Raw genomic sequence first — 26059 nt, forward strand, 5'->3', positions numbered from 1 at the left:
CCAGGTCCACCCTTCTAATTGCCTCAACGGAAACGGCCAGTTAGGCTCTTAATTCTATTTAAAAAAATCAATAATGTTTCTGTTCTATGCCTCTTCGGTATTCAAGACCATTTCTTCACATGGATGGTCTGGGAGTTGATATGAATTAGAAGTGCTTAAAGATGTTTGAGAGTTAGGCGTAAGTGACAGCTAATGGTTACAACAATATGTAGTAAAGTAAGTACAGAAGATGCCAGCACTGGAAGGGGAGGGTGTTGGGAAGCAGCAGGGCTTGGAATTAACTTTTGTTACAATATGTAACCAACTAATAGCTGTCACCCTCTCACCAATTACTACAGTGTATGTGGGTTGGTCTCTTTCGGTAGCTTTGAGTCTTCAGATAGTGATAAAAATCGTGTTATATCAGCATTCTCCAGAGAGACAGATCTAATAGGATATATAGACACAGGTATGAGAGGAGATTGATTAGGGGAACTGGCTTGTGTGATTGTGGAGGCTGAGAAACCCCACGACAGGCTGTCTTCAAGCCTGAGACCCTGGGATCCCAGTCCAAATCTGACTGAGCCACACTACCGGCGTCAACCCTGATTGGCGGTTACACTTGTTTCTTTCTGTGCATTTGGCATTTGGCCTGAGACTCTACCTGGTGGGCTGCCAGTGTCAATCTTGGGAGTTCAAAGGCCTGAGAACCTGGAGTTCTGACGTCCAAGCACAGGAGAGGAAGAGTGTATCCAAGCTCCAGCAGACAGACGGACACCGTTGCCTTTTCTGAGTTCATCTGGACTTGCACGCTCATCCCCTCTGGAACCACCCTCAGACACACACCCAAATAATGCCTCACTGGGTTTCTAGGTATTCCTTAATCCAGTCAAGTTGGTACCTAACGTTAACCATCACGAGTGTCTTGTGTTTTACTTTTTCTAATGTGTCTAAGGAGCTCTGAAAGACCATCTTTCTGAAAGGAAAGGCAGGAAGGAGGTACTTTGCATGAGGTACTGGGCTGGTCAGTCATGGGTCATTTCGCAGCGGGGGATTAGGTATAGATTGCTGAGTGAATTGATCACTATCATGGACTCAGAAGAAACCGGCAATCTTTTAGACATCTTTTTAGATCCTTGTACAGCATCCTATACTGGTTTTATGTTCATGTGTACATTTGTGTACACGTACACACACGTTACTCCATAACAAAGTGCAATCTTACACCTTTCCTGGTTGGGGCAGTAGAGAAATTTTACAGCCTACAATCGAACATATCTGGAAGCAAAGTGTATGATACGTATGATTCCTTAAAAATTAGCACATTTAACAAAGTATAACTATTCGGTTACAATTAATGTTTTTTCCCTTTATTTTTCAAAAGGCTCATTTTTCTCCATTTCTCTACTATCGAAGTCAAGAACTGCCCAATGGCTCTGTCAAGGAGGCTCCAGCTCCTACTTCCGCTTCTCTGAAAGTCTCAAGTCCGTCAGATACTACAGAGGAAGTAGATCATAAGCCTAAACTCTGCAGGCTGGCTAAAGGTGAAAATGGCTACGGCTTTCACTTAAATTCGATTCGGGGTCTGCCAGGCTCATTCATCAAAGAGGTATGTATGGTAATCTGGTTCCCGCAGCCCAACAAACACAGCCACAGTTAGGATAGTCTCAGCTTCTCCCGCCCACTGATGGCTTAGTAGAGAGACTACGTTGAAGGCGTCCACTGAGGGTCTCACTTGGGTTCAGATAAAGGTTGTCATGGTCCCATACCCTTCAGGTTAGCTCCCAGTGTGTCATAAGCTCACATTTTTTTTTGTTCCTCAACCATCTGTTCCAAACAGTGTGAGTGACTTGACTCTAGCTGACGGTCACTATCAACCCTGTCCGTCAGTCATACTTGTTTGCTTCTGTGCACCTGGCGTAACACCGCTGACCCTCTAGGGACTGATAGTGAGAAGACTCCCTGTAGCTCTGACGAAGGGGGACCTGTTTACCCCGCTTCTTCCCAGAAGACATGACATGACACTGAACCATGATTTATAATACTATTAATCATGTGAGTATGGAAGTTACAGCTTTCATAAATAGAAAAGCATCAGAACACCTTGCTCAACTTCTATACCTCAAGGAGAAACAGTAACACGATTAAGAATAAATTCTTGAACTCCTCTCATCTCTGCCCTGAAGGAGAGCTAGTCTGACGTGCCCTTCTCTGTACTTGAATTGGTAACTCAGGACTTCTGTTCACAGGTACAGAAGGGTGGCCCTGCCGACTCGGCTGGGCTGGAGGATGAGGATATCATCATCGAAGTGAATGGGGTGAATGTGCTGGAGGAACCCTATGAGAAGGTGGTGGATAGAATCCAGAGCAGTGGGAAGAATGTCACACTTTTAGTCTGTGGGAAGCAAGCCTATGATTATTTCCAAGCTAAGAAAATCCCTATTGTTTCCTCCCTGGCTGATCCACTTGACAGCCCTCCAGATTCTAAAGAAGGAACAGTGGTGGAGTCGGAGCCTGACTCGCACACGGCAAAAGAACGGGTGAGTGGTGGTCTGTTTCTTTTCGTGATCTAATTCACTAGAGTGTGGGTACAGTCCCTAATGAGCATATTTAATGTCTGTTTGCTACAGATTTCTTTAAAAACTGGAAATGGCCGGGCGCGGTGGCTCAAGCCTGTAATCCCAGCACTTTGGGAGGCCGAGGCGGGTGGATCACGAGGTCGAGAGATCGAGACCATCCTGGTCAACATGGTGAAACCCCGTCTCTACTAAAAATACAAAAAAATTAGCCGGGCGCGGTGGCTCAAGCCTGTAATCCCAGCACTTTGGGAGGCCGAGGTGGGTGGATCACGAGGTCGAGAGATCGAGACCATCCTGGTCAACATGGTGAAACCCCATCTCTACTAAAAATACAAAAAACTAGCTGGGTGTGGTGGCGCATGCCTGTAATCCCAGCTACTTAGGAGGCTGAGGCAGGAGAATTGCCTGAGCCCAGGAGGCGGAGGTTGCGGTGAGCCGAGATCGCGCCATTGCACTCCAGCCTGGGTAACAAGAGCGAAACTCCGTCTCAAAAAAAAAAAAAAAAAAAAAATTAGCTGGGCATGGTGGCGCGTGCCTATAATCCCAGCTACTCAGGAGGCTGAGGCAGGAGAATTGCCTGAACCCAGGAGGCGGAGGTTGCGGTGAGCCGAGATCGCGCCATTGCACTCCAGCCTGGGTAACAAGAGCGAAACTCCGTCTCAAAAACAACAACAACAACAACAAAAAAAACAACAACAAAAAAAAACAAAAAACTTGAAATGACAATGTAAAAATAACTAACAAGTGATTGTAGAGGGCAGGAGGCAGTGTAAGGACAACAGGTTTCTTTCATAGCACGCAGTTGACAGCTATTGTCTAGAGCTGATAACAAGTAAAAAGTTTATCAGTATTGTAATGGGCACCCCCAGAAAAGCCTGAATCGGATGATCTTGGTATGAATTCTGGTTCTGTCATTTGTCAGCTGTGGGAAAACAGATTTATTTGTTCTGTTCCTCAGTTTTTCCACCCATAAAACAGGGATAATTTATAGCCTTGTTATCAGGATCATGTTAACTAAGATAATTCTCAACTATATTAAAGTGCTTTGAATAGTTCCTGGCTCATATCGAGCATGTAAATGGTGACAGTTATAGACAATATTGTTTAAAATAATCGACAGGTAATCCAGTTTTATTACTAGGAAAGATGAAGCATTCTATATATATTTGGATTAAATTTCTTGGTAAGTTTGTTTTATATTTTTGCCCAATTTTTCATAGAGGAATTCGAGGTCCAAAAGTAAACGGATGTATCCAGGTTCATAAAGGAAATTTATAGCAAAGCCAAGACTCTAAAAAAGTTTAACTCAATGTTGTTGTTTTTTCCATTAATTTAATTCTAACTGGTGGAATACTAACTTGAATAAACTCGGTTTAATGAACACACACAATGCCCACTGATTTGTATTCTAGAATGCTTATATAAAGACTATTCTAGCTGTCTTTTAAAAATTCTGTACTTTCTCTTTAGGAAGTTAATTATAGTACTATAGTATCCTTAGTCTTTTTTTTTTTTTTTCTTTTTTTTTTTTTTGAGACGGGGTTTCACCATGTTGGTCAGCCTGGTCTTGAACTCCTGATCTCAGGTAATCCACCCGCCTTGGCCTCCCAAAGTGCTGGGATTACAGGCGTGAGCTACCGCGCCAGGACTCCTATCCTAGTCTTACAAGAAAACATATAAACAGACATTAAGGAATTTGTTAACATGTCAAACAACATGTTGAAACAGTCAAGTGTAGAATTCAGGTCACCTGACTTCTAGTGAGCAACTCTACTCCCTGACTTAAGTCATGCAGCCCTAGGCTAGACCATCCCTTGTAAATTATTTGTCTTTTACACAGGCCCACAGTACAGCCTCACATTCTTCTTCCAATGCTGAAGATACAGAGATGTGATGAAAACAAGTCATAGCTTTGGCGGTTTATCTGAGAGTTGTTTCTGGGAATTTAATAGGAATCCTTTCTCAAGGAAGGAGCTGCCACCTGTTTCCTGTCTCTCTAGAAGAAAACTTTCACTGGAACCCATTCATCGTGTGTGACTGTCTTCTGTTATTATTTGTCTTACTGGCGGCTATTGCTGTCGGCTAATTTATGGTTAACATAGGAAGAGATAAGGCAGGAGCTAGACTCTTTTCATGTGATCTCTTCCAAGCTTCACTTAACTACATTTCTCTGTATGATGTCTCTTACTTCTACAGGTTCCTTGAGCACCAAAAATGATTCATAACTCTGTATAGGTGACAGCTGCCCATTAAAGCATCTTGGCAGATAAGCCTGTTAAAATTGTGCTTTTTTTTTTTTTTTTTTTTTAACAATGTTGTGGTTGCTAGAGTAAATAACCATTAACAACCGTCTTTTGAGTATGCTTGATACGTGTTTTTGTTTTGGATTCACTTTTTATGCTTTAACCTTCACTTGTCTCTAGAAACCCCAAATACAATAGAGAATAAGGCCTTAGTAATAAAATTCAGAATTTTCTTAAATTGCATGTCTGAGTGTTCTAAAAATCTTCATTTTTCTTTCACAAGTGACTTATTCCCCTAGTCAAGTTATTCATGGTTTCACCCCACAGCATGAGGGGCAGATAGAAAAAAAAAAAAAAAAATCACATCACTACCGAATTGAATGTAGGGTATAAATACCAAGTTAACAGGAAATCAGGAAAAACTGACATACCTGAAGTCTCTCTTTTGGTAGAATCTGTTTCAGGTATACACCGTCCCTTTCCCGGAAAAGAACGGAAGCCTCTTGGTTATTTTAACGCGGCAGGGTCCGGTGAGGAGGGATGGGATGCTAACTTATGTTAGGTCACACAAGCATAATACCAAGCTACGCCTGATAAAATGAACTTAAGGCCAAAGTGTTACGATCTCTCGTTTTAATGACAGTCAATCTCAGGCGAAAGCTGTAACCTTCTCCATGTGAACCTTAAGACGGAAATCCTCTGTGTTTGGCCCAGCTACCGCAGACATCTCTTGCCCCAGAGTTCCGGTGTATTTTTCCCCTTTAGTTTCTTGGCTCCTCTCCGCTTTTGCACCCGCCTCAAGTCCACACAGGACACTCTCTGCTGAGTACTGTCTTGAGTGACTTCTCTCCCTCACGTTCTGGCTGATGCGACTCGTGATCCTAGTATCACCTGGCGGGAAGGAGTATGCTAGCGGTAAACAATGCTACCACGGCAGCGTGTGTGTTCGTAAAATGTCAGGCCCTGGCTCCCTCCATTTCCTTCTCCTCTTATATCTAAATTTTGAGACCACTGGCCTCTAACAGTCTGTAGTAGGCCTGAGTTCAAGGTGCCATATGCTTCTCTGGTGCCTGTTTGTGAGCCAAATAGAGGAACAGTATGCTAGAGAGAGCGCTGACCAGGAAGATGACATCAAACCAACGGTGATAGAAGTTGAACTGCAGCTCTCCGAGGACTTCGGTGATTATGGTGCGGTATTCTAGAGGCATACTCATTCGGATCAGCAGCACGGAGGAGACAAAGTACATGCCCTGTAAGTCAAATGAATGAATCCAGAAGTGACTCTAAATGTAGCCAGGAGGAGGACAAAAGAAATTATTAAAAGTCTTGAAAGTATCAAGCACATTTCTGAGACTTGACAGTTGTAAACATCAAGCTAACTCATTGAACTTACCATTATCTGTGCTAATAGCAGGACAATGACATTGGAGGACTTACTGCTAGAGATGGCATAAAAGAACTGTCAAGAAAGAGGGAGATAAATGTAAATGTGTGCCACACGGTTAGATTCCTGTGTCCTGAACAGTAAGAAATTAGGGTCAGCATTTGATTAAAAGGGGCTCTTCCATGCCACGGTCCTGTATAGAACAATATGATTAAGACTATAAACAAGAGACTTAATTTAGGCTGCTGAAAAAGGTATAGTTTTCCCTGCAGGCAATTTAATTACATAACATATGAAAGGATTCCTATTGCTGTCAAACTTCAGGAACTATGTGATATGTATGACTTGACATCACTATAAAACATTAAGTCGGAGCACTCCAGCCCACTCCAAGCATTTGCAATTGTTACTAGGCTCCTGCGCTCTTTCTAAAATTGTGCCAGCTGACTAAAGATCTCTTCCTGTCCCAGCCCCTTCTCTTCCATTTCAACAGCTCCTGGATTCTAAATCCCTACCTTTCCTATCAGAGAGGATTCACTTTCCACCTCCATGAAGTCTTCCTACATTGATTAGAAAACAGCTGAATTCAGTAGGTCCTTATTTAGTGCCATTTATAGGGTCTTGGAAACTGAGATTTTAAGTGAAATGATGCATAACCAAACCACATTTTCTCATCAACATCATAATGAAATGTTGAATGAAACTTTTTCTGAGGACTTGGTGTATATAATTCTGCTTAAAGTGCTGTTTCCAAGAACCTATTGACGACATTGAGGACTTACTGTATTCTGTTCCCCTACTTCCGTATCTTCTCTATAAGTGATCTCGCAATTCTTCTTCTAATCTCAAATATCCGAATACCTGCCTACCATGTGCTAGGTTCATGGCACCATCAGTGAACGAAACAGACCCATATCTTACTCTATGACCTTTGGTAAACATACTTATCTATAATTGGTATATGATGTAAATATATCATCATCAATTTATGTAGTAGTTTAACTTTTTAAAAATTATGTTGTATGTCTTTTAAATACTTGGGACTGTTGTTTAAAGTCTCAGGAGGCAGAATTCTTAATTGGGTAAAATTATCTCATGGTACTGTATTTAATTAAACAAATGATAAGCAGTACTTTTTAACACTGTGATAAAACATACCTTGGTAAGAGTGATCAGCAATCCTCTGATGGATGTGACAATGATTATTCCAACAAGAATGAAGGAAATGTGTTGGGACCAAAACTTCACCTGGAAGAAAACAAATCTGCTAAATCTCTGTTCAGAGAGATGGAAAGGCTAAACTATGTGCTGATCATTTACATGACTGTGAGAGGGAACTTCATTCGACCCTACCTGATTCTTTTTTTTTCTTCAGGGAGAGAGGAAGGCGATTAAGTGGCAAAAACCACCTACAGACACACTGCAGTGGGCATCTTAATCAGCGGACTTACTGAAACCTTAACATTTTTTATGTTTTGTAGAGCCAGGGTCTTGCTATGTGGTCCAGCCTGATCTCAAACTTCTGGGCTCAAGTAATACTCCCAGATCAGCCTCCTAAAGTGTTGATATTACAGGCATGAGTCACTATGGCTGGCAGCAAGTACAGAGAAGTGATAATAATAATAAATCAGAAAAAACATGGAAGTAATGGTACAGTTTTACTATGATGAATGAAAAATGGGAATGAAAAGGAAACGAAATAATAGCTTGATTATTTTCAATCTCTATGAATAACAGTTCCCTAACCATTAAGACTTCAAGGAATCTTTCTCTTTTTAACAAAAGAGTATGTAGACATTCTCAGCTACATTCGAGGAAATAGCTGCACTTCACTGGAACCACATAATACTTTTTCTCCTCCTGCAGTGCTTCATAGTGAGAAGGCGTTTTGGGACCCTGTGTTTGATTCAGTTCTAAAAAGTTTCTGAAAGGGAGCTGCTATTACTAACATCTAAAAGATTTGTTATTCAGAATAACAAAATTTGGAGTATAAACAGATGAATTATAGATTGTATACATACATGGCCATTAAGTGTCCTCAAAAAGTGAGGAAAAGGAAAAGCATTGCTAAAAATTCAGCCCAGTAAAACACTTAAATGAAGAAAACACAAATGCAACAAGAGCAAAGCATACTTTTTGTTGGTTTTTGAGACAGGGGTCTCACTCTGTCGCCTACACTGGAGTGCAGTGGCACTGTATCAGCTCATTGCAACTTCTGCCTCCCCCAGATCGAGTGATCCTCCTGCTTCAGCCCCCTGCGTAGCTGGGACTACAGGTGCATGCTACCACGTCCAGCTAATCTTTCTATTTTTTTGTAGAGATGGGGTTTCACGAGCCGGGCGCGGTGGCTCAAGCCTGTAATCCCAGCACTTTGGGAGGCCGAGGCGGGTGGATCATGAGGTCGAGAGATCGAGACCATCCTGGTCAACATCGTGAAACCCCGTCTCTACTAAAAATACAAAAAAATAGCTGGGCGTGGTGGCGCGTGCCTGTAATCCCAGCACTTAGGAGGCTGAGGCAGGAGAATTGCCTGAGCCCAGGAGGCGGAGGTTGCGGTGAGCCGAGATCGCGCCATTGCACTCCAGCCTGGGTAACAAGAGCGAAACTCCGTCTCAAAAAAAAAAAAAAAAAAAAAAAAAAAAAGGGATGGGGTTTCACTTTGTTGCACAGGCTGGTCTGGAACTCCTGGACTCAAGGGATCTGTCTCAGCCTCTCAAAGTGCTGGGACTATAGGCATGAGCCACAGTGCCTTGCCTGTAAAGCATACTTAATATAATTTGTATACTACTCAAAGAAAAGATACTATGTTCCTTTACACTCAAAGAAGATACACTATTGATCTAGCATCAAGAAACACGTACGTTGAGATGTTTCTCAAGGATTGGGCTCAGTTTGCTCTGGTTCATTTTAATTTTATCCAAGTCCCTTTGAGATCGGGGCATGTCTGACTGGGGGTAGCATGCAGACTGTGTTTAAGCTGATAGCACAGCTAAATGGTCTATACTGGAACTAAGAGTGTGATGTTGGTGTCTTTTTTTTTTTTTTTTTTTTTTTTGAGACAGAGTTTCGCTCTTGTTACCCAGGCTGGAGAGCAATGGCGCGATCTCGGCTCACCGCAACCTCCGCCTCCTGGGTTCAAGCAATTCTCCTGCCTCAGCCTCCCGAGTAGCTGGGACTACAGGCACGCGCCACCGTGCCCAGCTAATTTTTGTATTTTTGGTAGAGACGGGGTTTCATCATGTTGACCAGGATGGTCTCGATCTCTTGACCTGGTGATCCACCCGCCTCGGCCTCCCAAAGTGCTAGGATTACAGGCGTGAGCCACTGCGCCTGGCCTGACGTTGGTCTTAGAGTGCTATTCAGTCAGAGTCGTTGGCTCTGGTTTATGAATAAAGACACTGAACTTCGATTAGGACAAGGGTGCGTTTATGACAGTGGTATTATGAAACGGGTAAAAAGACAATAAAAAACAACTTTGTGCATAGGCGACAGTTGCCATCTTTAGCCCAAGGTCCACATTAGCTGATAAAGATCACTTCTTACAGCAGAAATCATTTCAGTTCTAGCACAGAACACTAATTAGTAGTTAATTTTCCCTTGGGGCATCAAAGGTGAGTTGTGTGTTTGCAGAGCTCATCAAGAATCAGAGAGAGAAGTATCTGAACACTCTGGTGGGGAGAAAATGGTAAACTGGTAGCCGGGTCCAGAGAAGCAAAGGAGCAACTGTAGAAATAATCAGCATCCATGACAATACTGAGTATCAGTCATTATTCCTTCTGGCTTTATGCTAAGAGAATCTGGCCTTTTACAAATTTTCCATGTGAATACATCAAAATATAAAAATTTTCTAGCAGGGTGTGGGGAGTCTGGGGTGGGCTAACATTAGGAGAAATACCTAATGTCGGTGATGGGGGGATGGATGCAGCAAACCACCATGGCATGTGTATATCTCTGTAACAATCCTGCGCGATCTGCACATATACCCCAAAACTTAAAGTATAATTTAAAAAAAAAATTCAAATATATTTAACTTTAAAAAAATTTTTCCATGTGAATCTGTCAAAATATACACAGGAGAGTGGGAAGAACAAAAGCAGAAGCCAGTACCTAAATCATGCGAATGATCATCTTAACAATGGAAGTTATGGCAGATAAAACAGAAAGAAACATGACAAACCAGGATCTCGATAGAATGCTTACATCAAATTGGATTCCCAGATAATTGACAGTGATCTCGATGCCTCTTGTGACAGGATCCGTTTTCCCAACTCGATCAAAAACGATATTGATGGTGGCCTGCAAAGATGTAGACTTTTACGTTAGAGCATCTTAACAATCACTTACTGTTCCAAAAAGTGACTCAAACTAATGAATTAATCACTACAACATATCTTACAGGTCAATGTTCCTAAAAAGGCAATTTTACTCTCGATCCAAACCATATATAGGAAATCTCTTTTGGCTACTCATATACAGGCAAACAAAAAGTCCCTATTAACTCCATCTTTCTTTTTGGTAAAGAGTCAAGGGGAATAAAGCTATGGCATATATGCATTAATTTATCGGAAGCCAGAAAGGTAACATTCTGGTAGATGAAGTCAGATTAAGAGAATCAAGAAATCCCAGGGTCATACCTTGCGGTCATTTTCTGAATGCTCTAACAGCAAATACCAAGATAACAAAAAAGAAGTTATAGCTAGTAAGTCAACGAATGATATCAAATGGAATCATGAAAAATAATTAATCTCTAAGATAGCAGTTTGAAGAAAGAAAAAAGAGAAAAAAGAACAGATGGGACCAATGAAAAGAAACAGTAACACAGTAGTTTAAAATCCAACCACATCAAAAATAAAATCAAACCACATCAATGATCACATTAAATGTAAATGGTCTGCATAGCAGGTGAGCAAGCTCTGCCACTGGAGTGCGACAGCAGCCACGGACATACGCAAATGAATGGGCTTGGCTGTGTTCCAATAAAACTTTATTTCCAAAAGCAGGCAGTGGTTAGGTTTGGCCTGTGGGCTATGGATTGCTGATCCCTGGTCTAAACATGCCAATGAAATGGTTAGATCAAAGAAAAAAGCAATACTCAACTATACACTGCTTAACGAGAAATCCACTGTAATAGATATAAAGATACAAATAGGTTTAAAGTAAAAAGATGGAAAAAATATATTATGTTAACATTAATCAAAAGAAAGCTAGAATGTCAGGGGCTGGGCGTGGTGTCTCATGCCTGTAATCCCAGCACTTTGGGAGGCTGAGAAGGGTGGATCACAAGGTCAAGAGATCAAGACCATCCTGGCCAACATGGTGAAACCCTGTCTCTAACTAAAAATACAAAAATTAGCTGGGCGTGGTAGCATATACTTAGCTTCCCCAGCTACTCGGGAGGCTGAGGCAGGAGAACTGCTTGAACCTGGGAGGTGGAGGCTGCAGTGAGCCTGGATGGTGCCACTGCACTCCAGCCTGGCAACAGAGCAAGACTCTGTCTCAAAAAAAAGAAAGCTAGAATGTTTATATAATGTCAGATGAAGCAGATTTCATGGCAAAAATACCGCCAGATATTAAAATGGACATTTCAAAATGATAAAAGGATCATTTCAACAAGGGTACGCAATGATTCTAAATGTTTATGTACTTAATGACAGAGCTCCAAAATACATAAAGCAAAACTGATAGAAATAAAAAAGAAATGGACAAATCCAAAACAATAGCTGGATACCCTCTCTCAATAATTGATAAAATCGGTCAGAAACTAATAATACTATCAATCAATTTGACATAATTGACATTTATATAACACTCCTGCCCACAAGAGCAGAATACATACCCTACTCACACACATGTAAAACTTTTACCATGCTGAGCTCAACTGACTATATTCTGTCTGGGACAGGAAACAAGTCAATACATTTTAAAAGATTCATATCATCCAAAGCATGTTCTTAGACCACACGAAATTAAATTAGAAATCAATCAGAGAGTAATATTTGAAAGATCTTCAAATATTTTATAACACATTTCTAAATCACCCCTGAATCAAAGAGGGAATCAAAGGGAAATCAGCATTTTGAACTGGATGAGAAATACAATTCATTAAACTTTGTGAGATCTATCATAGCAGTACATAGCAAGAAATGTTTAGCGCTAAAATGCCCGTATCAGCAAAGGTCTCCAATCAGTGATCTTAGTTTCTATCTTAAGAAATTAGAAAAAGAAGATTCCAAATAAGCAGAAGAAAGGAAATAATAAAGACCATGGCAAGAGCGAAAACTAGTTAACCCAAAAGTTGGTTGTTTAAAAAGTTCAATAAAATCGATAAACTTCTACCAGACTGATAAAGACAAAAGAGGGAAGTTACAGGTTACCAATATTAATAACAAGAGAGACATCACTGTCATACTCAGGAGGATGGCTATAATAAAAAAGATAATAACACGTGTTGGTAAAGAAGTGGAGAAATTAGAACCCTCATCCCCTGCTGACAGGAATGGAAACTGGTGCTGCCGTTTTGGAAAAGTCTAGCAGTTCTTTAAAAGGTTAAACATATACTTAGCATATGACACAGCAATTCTACCCCTACCTATACATGTAAGGGAAATTAAAACATATGTTCACATAAAAACTTATACATGAGGCTGGGTGCCGCGGCTCACACCTGTAATCCCAGCACTTTGGGAAGCCGAGGTGGGTGGATCACCTGAGGTCACGAGTTCAAGTCCAGCCTGGACAACATGGTGAAACCCTGTCTCTACTACAAATACAAAAATTAGCTAGACTAGCAGAAGACAAGAAATAACCAAGGTCAGGGTAGAACTGAAGGAGTTAGAGACATAACAAACCCTTCAAAAAAAGTCAACGAATCCAGGAGCCAGGGTTTTCGAAAAAAACCTGATACAGGGCATCTAGGAGAAACCTAATGTCATATTGAATGGTGAGACTGGATGCTAACACCCGAAGATCAGGAATAAGGGTGGGATGACTATTCCTACCACTTCTATTCAACTTTGTACTGAAGGTTTTAGCCAGTGCAATAAGATTGCAGGAGGAGCAGCAGAAAAAGGATAAGAAGAAGAAAGGAGGACAGGGGAAAGGAACCACTTAATTAAAACACTGGCAGGGCTGGGAGAGGGGCCAAGATGGCCAACCAGAAGTAGCTGCTGGCCAGCCACGGTGGCTCAAGCCTGTAATCCCAGCACTTTGGGAGGCCGAGGCGGGTGGATCACGAGGTCAAGAGATCGAGACCATCCTGGCCAACATGGTGAAACCCCGTCTCTACTAAAAATACAAAAATTAGCTGGGCATGGTGGCGTGTGCCTGGAGTCCCAGCTACTTGGAAGGCTGAGGCAGAATTGCTTGAACCCAGGAGGCGGAGGTTGCAGTGAGCCGAGATCGCGCCATTGCCCTCCAGCCTGGCACCTGGCAACAGGCAGAGACTCTGTCTCAAAAAAAAAAAAAAAAAAAAAGAAAAAGAAAAAGAAAAAGAAACAAAAGAAGTAGCTGCTGTTGGCGGCTCCCATCAAGAAGGAAAACAGTGAGTGAATACTGCACCTTCGGGCTGAGGTAACCAGGTTCTCTCATTGAGGCTGACTAGGTGGTTGGCACAACCCACAGAGAGCGAGGAAAAGCAGGATGGTGCAATGGCCCCACCCGGGAGCCACACAGAGCAAAGGGAGTTCCCATCCCCAACCAAGGAAGGTGGTGAGTGATTGCAGTGCCCCGCCCGGGAAACCATGCTTCTTCCACAGATCTGTGTAATCTGTGAATCGGGAGATCCCCTTGTGTGCCCATGCCAATGGCCTTGGGTCCCAAGCAGACAGCTGCCCAGATGCTTGGTGGCCACTGGGGTTGTAGCCAGCAGCAGCAGGCTGGAGACTGCCTAAGATGACCAAGTTCCTGGGGCAGCTGCCATCACTGGGGGTCCAGTCTGCCATTTACCCCTGCCAGTGCTGGGGAGAATAGGTGGTTTGGACCGGGAGGAATTCCCTACAGTGCAGCACAGTGGCTGCGGCAGACTGGGACCAGACTGCTTCTTTAGGTGGGTCCTGGATCCATTCCTCCTCACCAGGCGAGGCCTCCCTGTAGAAATGTTAGCAACTTCAGGTAGGCGTTTATGGAGAGAACTCTGATCTCCCTGGAAAGGAGCCCCTGGGGGTAGGGGTGGCTGTGGTCTCCACGGTTCAGCAGACTTAGTCTTTCCTGCCTGCTGGCTCTGAAAAGTCTGGGCAGTCCAGAGGCGGGGGATTCCCTCTGGTGCAGCACACCTGCTCTGCCAAGGGGCAGTCAGAGTGCTTCCTTAAGCAGGTCCCTGATCCAGTGTGTCCTGACTAGGTGAAACCCCTCACCAGGGGTTGTCAGGCACCTTATATAGGAGTGTTCCTGTCGCTGGCATAAGGTCAGTGCCCCTCTGAAACAGAGTTCCCAGAGGAAGGAGCAAGCTGCCATCTTTGCTGTCTGCAGCCTCCACTGGTGATACCTCCAGGTGTCGGAGGGCCCCAGGCAAGTAGGGTATGGATTGGACCCCCAGCAAATGGCAGCAGCCCTACAGAAGAGAGGCCTGACTGTTAAAAGAAAAACAAAGAGAAATTAACAACAACAGCATCAACAAACAAAGACCCCCCCCCCCCAAAAAAAAAACCCCATCCAAAGGTCAGCAGCCTCAACAATTGAAGGTGGATAAACTGAGGATGATGAGAAAGAATCAACACAAAAATGCTGAAAACTCAAAAGGCCAGAGTGCCTCTTCTCTTCCAGATGACCATCACACCTCTCCAGCAAGGGCACAGAACTGGGCTGAGGCCGAGGGTGAGATGGATGAGTTGACAGAAATAGGCTCTAGAAGGTGGGCAAGAGCAGACTTGGTTGAGCATTAAGGAGTAACGCTCTAACTCAATGCAAAGAAGCTAAGAACCATGATAAAACATTACAGGAGCTGTTAACCAGAATAACCAGTTTAAAGAGGAACATAAACAACCTGATGGAGCTGAAAAACGTGCGATGTGAACTTCACAGTGTAACCACAAGTATCAGTAGTTGAAGAGACCAAGCACAGGAAAGGATCTCAGAAGCTGAAGACTATCTTGCTGAAATAAGCCAGGCAGACAAGGTTAGAAAAAAAAGAATTAAAAGGAATAAACAAAACCTCTAAGACCTATGGAACTATGTAGAAAGACTGAACCTGCAGCTGATTTGGGTACCTGAAAGAGATGGGGAGAATGGAACCACGTTTCAAGTTGGAAAACACGCTTCAGGATATCATCTATGAGAACGTCCCCAACCTAGCAAGACAGGCCACAACTTCCCCAACCCAGCAAGCCAGGCCAACAATCAAATTCAGGAAATCCAGAGAACTCCAGTAAAATACTTCATGAGACGATCAACCCGAAGACACATAATTATCAGATTCTCCAAGGTCGAAATGAAGGAGAAAATGTTAAGGGCAGCCAGAGAGAGAGGCCAGGTCACCTACAAAGGGAAATCCATCAGATTAACACAGACCTCTCAGACAAGCCAGAAGGGACTGGGAGCCAATATTCAACATTATTAAAGAAAAGAATTTCCAACCCAGAATTTCTTATCTGGCCAAACTAAGCTTCATATGCAAAGGAGAAATAAAATCCTTTTCATAATGAAATAAATTCCTTTTCAGACAAGCAAATGCTGAGAGAACTCATCACCACCTTGCAAGAGCTCCTGAAGGAAGCACTAAATATGGAAAAGAAAAACTATTACCAGTCACTACAAAAACACACTGAAGTACACAGAGTAATGACACTATGAAGCAACTACAATCACAAGTCTGCAAAATAACCAGTTAGCATCAAGATGATAGGATCAAATCACACATAACAATAGTAACCTTAAATGTAAATGGGCTAAATGCCCCCAATAAAAGACACACCACTGGTGTGCTGCATTCAGGAGACCCATTTCACATGCAAAGAAACACATAGGCTCAAAATAAAAGGATGGAAGAAAGTTTACCAAGCAAATGGAAAGAAAAAAAAAAAAAAAAAAAAAAGCCGGGGTTGCAATCCTAGTTTCTGACAAAACAGATTTTAAACCAACAAAGACAAAAAAAAAAAAAAAAAAGACAAAGAAGGGCATTACATCACAATGGTAAAGGATTCAATTCAGCAAGAAGAACTAACTATCCTAAATATACATATACCCCATACAGGAGCACCCAGATCTATAAAGCAAGTTCTCAGAGACCTACAAAGAGACTTCTACTCCCACATAATAATAGTGGGAGATGGCCGGGCGCGGTGGCTCAAGCCGGTAATCACAGCACTTCGGGAGGCCGAGGTGGGTGGATCACGAGGTCAAGAGATCGAGACCATCCTGGTCAACATGGTGAAACCCCGTCTCTACTAAAAAATACAAAAACATTAGCTGGGGCATGGTGGCACGTGCCTGTAATCCCAGCTCCTCAGGAGGCTGAGGCAGGAGAACTGCCTGAACCCAGGAGGTGGAGGTTGCGGTGAGCCGAGATCGCACCGCTGCACTCCAGCCTGGGTAACAAGTGAAACTCTGTCTCAAAAAAATAAATAAATAAATAAATAAATAAAAAATAATAATAGTGGGAGACTTTAACACCCCACTGTCAATATTAGACAGATCATTGAGACAGAAAATTAACAAATATATTCAGGACTGAAACTCGGCTCTGGATCAAGTGGATCTGATAGACATCTACAGAACTCTCTACCCCAAAACAACAGAATATACAATTCTTCTTGGTGCCACATGGCACTTACTCTAAAATTGAGCACATAATTGGAAGTAAAACACTCCTCAGCAAATGCAAAAGAACTGAAATCATAACAAATAGTCTCTCAGACCATAGCACAATCAAATTAGAACTCAAGACTAAGAAACTAACTCAAAACCACACAACTACATGGAAATTGAACAACATGCTCCTGAACGACTCCTTAGTAAAAATGAAATTAAGGCAGAAATCAAGAAGTTCTTTGACACTAATGAGAACAAAGAGACAACATACCCGAATCTCTGGGACACAGCTAAAGCAGTGTGAAGAGGGAAATGGATAGCACTAAATGCCCACATCGAAAAGCCAGAAAGATCTCAAATCGATAGCCTAACATCACAATTAAAAGAACTAGAGAACCAAGAGCAAACAAACTCCAAAGCTAGCAGAAGACAAGAAAACATCAAGGTCAGAGCAGAACTGAAGGAGATAGAGACACCACAAACCCTTCAAAAAGTCAACAAATCCAGGAGCCAGTTTTTTGAAAAAATTTAATATAGATTGCTAACTCGACTAATAAAGAAAAAAGAAGAATCAAACAGACACAATAAAAATGATAAAGGGGAGGGATATCACCACGGATACCACAGAAATACAAATAACCATCAGAGAATACTATAACACCTCTATGCAAATAAACTCCAAAATCTAGAAGAAATGGTTAAATTCCTAGACGCATACACCCTCCCAAGACTGAACCAGGGAGAAGGTGAATCCCTGAATAGACCCATAATGAGTTCTGAAATCGGGGCAGAAATAAGTAGCCTATCACCAAAAAAAAGCCCAGGACGAGATGGATGTACAGCTGAATTCAGAGGTACAAAGAGGAGCTGGTACCATTTCTTCTGAAATGATTCCAAACAATGGGAAAGGAGGGACCCCTCCCTAACTCATTTTATGAGGCCAGCATCATCCTGATACCAAAACCTGGCAGAGATACAACAACAACAAAAAAGAAAATTTCAGGCCAACATCCCTGAAGTACACCGATGCGAAAATCCTGGCAAACCAAATCCAGCAGCACGTCGAAAAACTTATCTACCACGATCAAGTCGGTTTCATCCCCAGGACGCAAGGCTGGTTCAACACACATGAATCAATACACATAATCCATCACATAAATAGAACCAATGACAAAAATCACACGACTATCTCAGTAGACACAGAAAAGGCCTTTCATAAAATTCAACATCCCTTCATGCTACAAACTCTCAATAAACTAGGTATTAAAGGAACATACCTCAAAATAATAAGAGCCATTTATAACAAATCCACAGACAATATCACACTGAATGGGCAAAGACAGGGTGCCCTCTCTCACCACTCCTACTCGACATACTATTGGAAGTTCTGGCCAGCACAATCAGGCAAGAGAAATAAATAAGAGTATCCAAATAGGAAGAGAGGAAGTCAAATTGTCTTTGTTTGCAGATGACATAATCCTATTTCTAGAAAATCCCATCGTCTCAGCCCAAAAGCTTCTTAAATTGATAAGCAACTTCAGCAAAGTCTGAGGATACAAAAATCAATGTGCAAAAATCACAAGCATTCCTATACACTAACAACAGACAAGCAGAGAGCCAAATCATGAATGACCTCCCATTTATAATTGCTACAAAGAGAATGAAATACCTAGGAATACAGCTAACAATAGAAGTGAAGGACCTCTTCCAGGAGAACCACAAACCACTGCTCAAGGGAATCAGAAAGGATACACACAAATGGAAAAACATTCCATGCTCCTGGATAGGAAGAATCAATACCATGAAAATGGCCATACTGCCCAAAGTAATTTAGAGAGTCGATGCTACTCCTGTTAAACTACCATTGACATTCTTCACAGAATTAGAAAAAATGATTTTAAAATTCATATGGAAGCAAGAAAGAACCTGTACAGTCAAGATAATCATAAGCTAAAAGAACAGAGCTGGAGGCATCACGCTACCTGACTTCAAACTATACTACAAGGTTACAGTAACCAAAACAGCGTGGTGCTGGTACAAACACAGATACATAGACCAATGGAACAGAACAGGGAACTCAGAAATAAGACTGCACATCCACAGCCATCTGATCCTTGACAAAGCTGACAAAAACAAGCAGTGGGGAAAGGACCCCTTATTTAATAAACGGTGCTGGGAAAACTGGCTAGCCATATGCAGAAAACTGAAATTGGAACCCTTCTTTACACTTTATACAAAAATTAACTCAAGATGGATTAAACACTAAATGTAGCTCTTTTCCGGCTGGAACCATGGAGGGTGTAGAAGAGAAGAAGAAGGTTCCTGCTGTGCCTCACGCCTGTAATCCCAGCACTTTGGGAGGCCGAGGCGGGTGGATTATGAGGTAAAGAGCTCGAGACCATCCTGGTCAACATGGTGAAACCCCGTCTCTAGTAAAAATACAAAAAATTAGCTGGGTATGGTGGCGTGTGCCTGTAATCCCAGCTACTGAAGAGGCTGAGGCAGGAGAATTGCCTGAACCCAGGAGGCGGAGGTTGCGGTGAGCCGAGATCGCACCATTGCACTCCAGCCTGGGTAACAAGAGCGAAACTCTGTCTCAAAAAAAAAAAAAAAAAAAAAAAAAGAAAAAGAGAAGGAATTTCGCAGAGCTGAAGATCAAGCGCCTGAGAAAGAAGTTTGCCCCAAAGATGCTTCGAAAGGTAAGGAGGAAGCTTATCTATGAAAAAGCGAAGCACTATCCCAAGGAATATAGGCAGATGTACAGTACTGAAATGTGAATGGCGAGGATGGCAAGGAAAGCTGGCAACTTCTGTGTACCTGCAGAACCCAAATCAGTGTTTGTCATCAGGATCAGAGCTATCAATGGTGTGAGACCAAAGGTCCAAAAGGTGTTGCAGCTTCTTCGCCTTCGTCAAATATTCAATGGAACCTTTGTGAAGCTCAACAAGGCTTCAATGAACATGCTGAGGATTGCAGAGCCATATATTGCATGGGGGTATCCAAATCTGAAGTCAGTAAATGAACTAATCTACAAACGCGGTTATGGCAAAATCAAAAAGAATCGAATTGCTTTGACAGATGATGCTCTGATTGCTCGATCTATTGGAAAATATGGCATCATCTGCCTGGAGGATCTCAATCATGAGAGCTATACTGTTGGAAAACGCTTCAAAGAAGCAAATAACTTCCTGTGGCCCTTCGAATTATCTTCTCCACGAGGCGGAATGAAGAAAAAGACCAGCCATTTTGTAGAAGGTGGAGATGCTGGCAACAGGGAGGATCAGATCAACAGGCTTATTAGAAGAATGAACTAAGGTGTCTACCATGATTATTTTTCGAAGCTGGTCAGTTAATAAACAGTACCTGCTCTCAACTGAAATGTATTGTTGTATTTGTGATTTCTTTTTCTTTTTTTTTTTTTTGAGACGGAGTTTCGCTCTTGTTACCCAGGCTGGAGTGCAATGGCGCGATCTCGGCTCACCGCAACCTCCGCCTCCTGGGCTCAGGCAATTCTCCTGCCTCAGCCTCCTGAGTAGCTGGGACTACAGGCACGTGCCACCATGCCCAGCTAATTTTTTTTTTTTGTATTTTTAGTAGAGACGGGATTTCACCATGTTGACCAGGATGGTCTTGATCTGTTGACCTCGTGATCCACCCACCTCGGCCTCCCAAAGTGCTGGGATTACAGGCGTGAGCCACCGCGCCTGGCTTTTGCAATATTTTGTTACTAATAATTGTTCCATATTGTGGACATTATGAAGGAAGAAATGAAATCTGTGCCCAGGGTTGCAAATTATTTCTGAGCACATGGTGAAATTAATGAGCAAAAACTTGAAAGGTTTTGGGCATTTTATAAATAGCATTCCTCTATATGTCGTGTATCATCTCACTTAAGACTAGTGAACAATGTAACATGAAGTACATATAATAAAAGTAAAAATGTTTGTGTTCCGCCCCCCTACCCCCCAAAAAAAGACTTAATGTAAAACCCAAAACTATAAAAACCCTAGAAGAAAATCTAGGCAATACCATTCAGGACACGGCACAGGCAAAGGTTTCATGACAAAAATGTCAAAAGCAATTTCCACAAAAGCAAAAATTGACAAATGGTATCTAATTAAACTAGAGTTTCTGCACAGCAAAATAAACTATCATCAGGGTGAAGAGGCAACCTATAGAATGGGAGATATTTTCATAATCTATCCTTCTGACAAACGCCTAATATCCAGAATCTACAAGGAACTTAAAAAAATTTACAAGAAAAAAATCAAACAACCCCATTAAAAAGTGGGCAAAGGACACGAACAGATAATTCTCAAAAGAAGACATTTATGTGGCCAACAAACATATGAAAAAAAGCTCAATATCACTGATCATTAGAGAAATGCAAATCAAAACCACAATGAGATACCATCTCACACCAGTCAGAATGGCAGTTATCAAAAAGTCAAGAAACTACAGATGCTGGCAAGGCTCCAGAGAAACAGGAAAGCTTTGACACTGATGGTGGGAATGTACATTAACTCAACTGTTGTGGAAGACAGTATGGTGATTCCTCGAAGACCTAGCACCAGAAATGCCATTTGCCCCAGCAATCCCATGACTGGATATACACCCAAAAGAATATAAACTATTCCATTATAAAGATCCATACGCATGTACATCCACTGCAGCACTATTTACAACAGCAAAGACAAAAAATCAACCCAAATGTCCATCAATGATAGACTGGGTAAAGAAAATGTGGTACAGGCCGGGCGCGGTGGCTCAAGCCTGTAATCCCAGCACTTTGGGAGGCCGAGGCGGGTGGATCACGAGGTCAAGAGATCGAGACCATCCCGGTCAACATGGTGAAACCCCGTCTCTACTAAAAATACAAAAAATTAGCTGGGCATGGTGGCGCGTGCCTGTAATCCCAGCTCCTCAGGAGGCTGAGGCAGAAGAATTGCCTGAACCCAGGAGGCGGAGGTTGCGGTGAGCCGAGATGGCGCCATTGCACTCCAGCCTGGGTAACAAGAGCAAAACTCTGTCTCAAAAAAAAAAAAAAAAGAAAATGTGGTACATATACACCATGGAATACTATACAAAAAAGAATGAGATCATGTCCTTTGCAGGGACATGGATGGGGCTGGAAGCCATCATCCTCATCCAACTAATGCAGGAACAGAAAACCAAATACCACATGTTCTCACTTGTAAGTGAGAGCTGAACAATGTGAACACACAGACACAGGGAAGGGAACAACACAAACTGGGGCCTTTTGGGGTGGGGCAGAGAGGGAGGGAGAGAATCAGGAAAAATAGCCAATGGATGCTGGTCTTAATACCTACGTGACGGGTTGAGAGATGAAGCAAATCACCATGGCACATTCTTAACTATGTAACAAACCTGCACATCCTGCACATGTACCTCAGAACTTAAAATAAAAAAAAAAAAAATTGACAAGATTCAAACAGATAATTCATCCAAAAAAAAAAAAAAAGGTGGAAAATAAACTAGATGCTCAATATTAGTCGACATTAAATAAATATAATTAAAACCACCATGCAATACCACCTCATATCTATCAGAATGTCTAAAATTATTAAGACTCGCCATATAGTGTGTTGGTGAGGATGTGGAAGAACTGAAACTCATACAGTGCAGGTAGAAATGTTAACCACACAGTATTTTTGGAAAAGAGTTGGCTGTTTCTTCAAAAGTTAAACATTACACCTGCCCTATGATCCAGACATTCCAGTCCTTAGTGCCTACTCAAGAGAAAGACAGCCCGTGCCTCTATACAAAACTGGACACAAATGTTCATAGCAACTTTATCTGTAATATCCTCAAACTGGTAACAACCAAATATCCATCATCAGATGAAAGGACAAACAAAAGTGCGGCACGTCCAAACCACGGAAACGCTACTCAGCAAGAAAAAGGAATAAACTACGGATACATGTATCATAACATGGATAAAATGTAAAAGAATTATGCTGAGTAAAATACGCCAGACAGAAAAAGGATCCATATTGCAGGATTCTACTTACGTAACATACTAGAAAACACAAACTAATACATAATGAGAGAAGGCAGACTGGCAGTTGTCTGGAGACTAGAGGTATGGGAGAAAGACTGGCAGTGATGGATGGACATGTTCTCTGTCTTGACTGTGGCGACGGTTGTTGCACAGGGATACACATACGTTAAAATGTACCCAGTTGTAGATAAATATGTTCAGTTTACGTGTCAGTTATACCCCAATAAAGCTGTTAAAAAATGACATGCTTCCCTAGGCCAGGCATGGTGGTTCATGCCTATAATCCCAATCCCAGCACTTTGGGAGGCTGAGACGGGTGGATTGCCTGAGCTCTGGAATTCGAAGCCACCTTGGGCAACATGGTGAAACCCCGTCTCTACTAAAATACAAAAAAAAAATTAGCCTGGTGTGGTGGCACACACTTGTAATCCCAGCTACTTGGGAGGCTGAGGCAGAATTGTTTGAGCCTGGGAGGCAGAGGTTGCAGTGAGCCAAGATTGTGCCACTGCTCTCTAGCTTGGGTGACAGAGACTCCATCTTAAGAAAAAAAAAAAAAAAAAAAAAAGGCATGCTTCCCGAAAGGCTGTATCTTAGGAAAATACCTTTTACCTTTCAGTAGCTTAACTAACTGAACATACTATCTTCATTCATTCTCTCCCACTGAATGGAGATTTTAAAATGTCATCTGAGTAGTATACTGACATAAATTTATTGTAACACTAGATACTTTATATCCAAAATCCTCAATCATCTACATTGATCAAAATTAGCTAGCAAGCTGACAAAGCTCCTCTTTGCACAAATACAACCCTAGTAGGAAAGTCATCAAACTAGAGAGCCGAATCAGCCTTTTCCGTAATCACAATAAAATCCATTAATACCTGAATCAGAGGTAACGATAAATATTGTACATAAAAGATATAAAAGAAAACCACAAAAGAATTAGAGCTATATGCACAGCAAATGGATTTATCCATGGAAATACATTTTAGAATTTACTGTGAACTTAATAGGTATACACTAAAAAGGACAAGTAACTTCTGAACTGAAGGTAGAAGTTGAGGTTATATATAGTCATGTACTCATGAGTAAGACAGAAAGCAGAATGTAAAATAAGAAATGTTCACATTCAATTAATTAATTAATTGGTTATTTTTGTTGAGACAGGGTCTCGCTCTGTTCCCCAGGCTGCAGTGCAGTGGCATGATCTTGGCTCACTGCAACCTCCGCCTCTTGGGTTCAAGTGATTCTCCTGCCTCAGCCTCCCGAATAGCTGGGGTTCCAGGCGCCCACCACCACACCTGGCTAATTTTTCTATTTTCAGTAGAGACGGGGTTTCACCATGTTGGCCTGGGTGGTCTTGAACTCCTGACCTAAGATGATCTGCCTGCCTTGACCTCCCAGAGTGCTGGGATTACAGGCATGAACCATTGCTCTGGCTTCAATTTAGGTATTTCATAAAAGAAGGCCTTATTAACAACTTCTGCAGAAGAAAAATGCAACCTCCCTTTTCTACATGATCTAAAAAAGGGGAGAGGGAAAAGAGTGAAGCCAAGAGATGTGAACGATCATGCTCTCTGCTGACTCAATCACATTTGGAATTTATTTCAATGTATCAGTCAAATCCGCTCTTACCACCCTGCCATTACTAGGGAAAAACACCTAAACTCTGACAATTAGAAATAATACACTTACCATGAAAATTTTCCAAACACAGTAAATAGAGAAAAAATAACCAAGAAAATTAAAATATTTCCCTTTGAAGGTTTTGGAGTATTCTATTCTCTCCTGGGGGAAAACAAACACAAAACATGGTTCTCAGCAAAAGATAAATTTATATTCAACACAAGTATTCTTCCCTCTATCAATCACTGTTCAGGCTAAGTAAAAAAACCATACACTGTAATAATAAGAGTAGTTGCGACCAACATTTACTGATGCTTATTTTCAGCCAGGGACTGGGATAAACATCTTACATGCGTTATCCACTTAATCTTCATAAAGACTCTTATGAGATATGTTCTATTATCTTAATTTTATAGATGAGAAAAATGGAGGCTTTCAGGGGTTAATAACTTGCTGAAATTCACATAGCTGGCGAGCACGCTCAGGTCTGTTTCCAAAGCCTATGTTAACTTCTGCCCTACATGGCTACTCCTGAAAAGTTGTCCTCAAAAAGAATGAAAACAGTTTGTAATCTTTACTAACAGATTTTACATATTTAAATTATATTTTATTTTAGGTGTACACAGGAAAGTTACTTCTTGCAGTTTGGACACTTACTGATCTGGATCCTTTAAAACAGGGCTTGGCCATCCATGGCAGATAGGTGTCTATTACTCTTATAATATCACTATCTTATAAAGGAATAAAAGTAGCTACCATCTTCATATAAGGTCAGTTAGGAGGTGGTATGTGTCACCTTCCTGAATGTTGAAAAGCTTCTTCTGACTATCCCTACAATTGCTACTATTGAGAATGTTCCATTAAGGATTTTGCTAGTGATAGGAGCAATTTCATGAAGAGTGAAGATCCCTCATCCCTAATGCTTCATGGCTGATATTAGAGCTGTGAGGTGCCTCTTGCTTGGCCACAGAGAACCCTAAAAAGCCATTTAGTCTTGTTCTCTCTTTAATCATGTGGGTAAAAACCACACTTGTTTCCTTGCTCTGTACCTTGGTAGCATACAGATCAGCTGTTTCCAGAAAAAGCTGCCTGCTTAGTTCTTCCAAAGCATCCACTTCCTGTTGAATAAGAGTAAGATCTGGCACAAAATGGGCATCAAGGTTTAAATCACATAGGAATTTCAAGAAATGGCAATAAGAAAACATATACTTCCGGTTTCTCCTATAGTGGATTCCGGCAATTGCCTGTATTCTCAATTTCCTGTTTCACAGCAGTGCTGCTTCAGAGCCACTTGCTCAACCTGACCCAGGTGTGTAAAAGCTTCTCCATCAAGAGCATCACCACCAAACAATTACCACTCAGTTTCTCTTAAGTCAGACGGCTCAAACAGATGGTTTCATTTGTTTTTTTGATTTATCTAGTTAGATTAAGTCAAATGTTACATTCAAGATTGTAAATGGTTACATAATAGTAACATCTATAA

At 41.7% G+C, this 26059-nt stretch overlaps 2 protein-coding genes and 1 pseudogene across 9 annotated transcripts in view; 2 read left to right on the plus strand and 1 right to left on the minus strand.

The window, feature by feature from the left end:
• The window catches only part of PDZK1 (PDZ domain containing 1), a 45463-nt gene extending 40954 nt beyond the window's left edge, over positions 1-4509 (plus strand). For all 5 annotated transcript variants that reach the window (XM_039459830.2, XM_074389706.1, XM_074389707.1 and 2 more), the window contains 3 exons: positions 1364-1588; positions 2229-2519; positions 4399-4509. In XM_039459830.2, the coding sequence (XP_039315764.1) occupies positions 1364-1588; positions 2229-2519; positions 4399-4452 (570 nt within the window). In that variant the 3' untranslated portion in view covers positions 4453-4509. The remainder of the gene's footprint in view (positions 1-1363; positions 1589-2228; positions 2520-4398) is intronic.
• Positions 4053-26059, minus strand: part of GPR89A (G protein-coupled receptor 89A) — a 67097-nt gene continuing 45090 nt past the window's right edge. For all 4 annotated transcript variants that reach the window (XM_039459837.2, XM_039459838.2, XM_074389710.1 and 1 more), the window contains 6 exons: positions 25626-25714; positions 24646-24738; positions 10386-10481; positions 7344-7433; positions 6195-6260; positions 4053-6051 (listed from right to left, as the gene is read on the minus strand). In XM_039459837.2, coding sequence (XP_039315771.1) covers positions 5845-6051; positions 6195-6260; positions 7344-7433; positions 10386-10481; positions 24646-24738; positions 25626-25714 — 641 coding nt within the window. In that variant the 3' untranslated portion in view covers positions 4053-5844. The remainder of the gene's footprint in view (positions 6052-6194; positions 6261-7343; positions 7434-10385; positions 10482-24645; positions 24739-25625; positions 25715-26059) is intronic.
• LOC120360125 (large ribosomal subunit protein uL30-like) lies at positions 19535-20309 on the plus strand (annotated as a pseudogene).

The sequence above is a fragment of the Saimiri boliviensis genome, chromosome 19, assembly GCF_048565385.1.
Source record: "Saimiri boliviensis isolate mSaiBol1 chromosome 19, mSaiBol1.pri, whole genome shotgun sequence".
NCBI lineage: Eukaryota > Metazoa > Chordata > Mammalia > Primates > Cebidae > Saimiri > Saimiri boliviensis.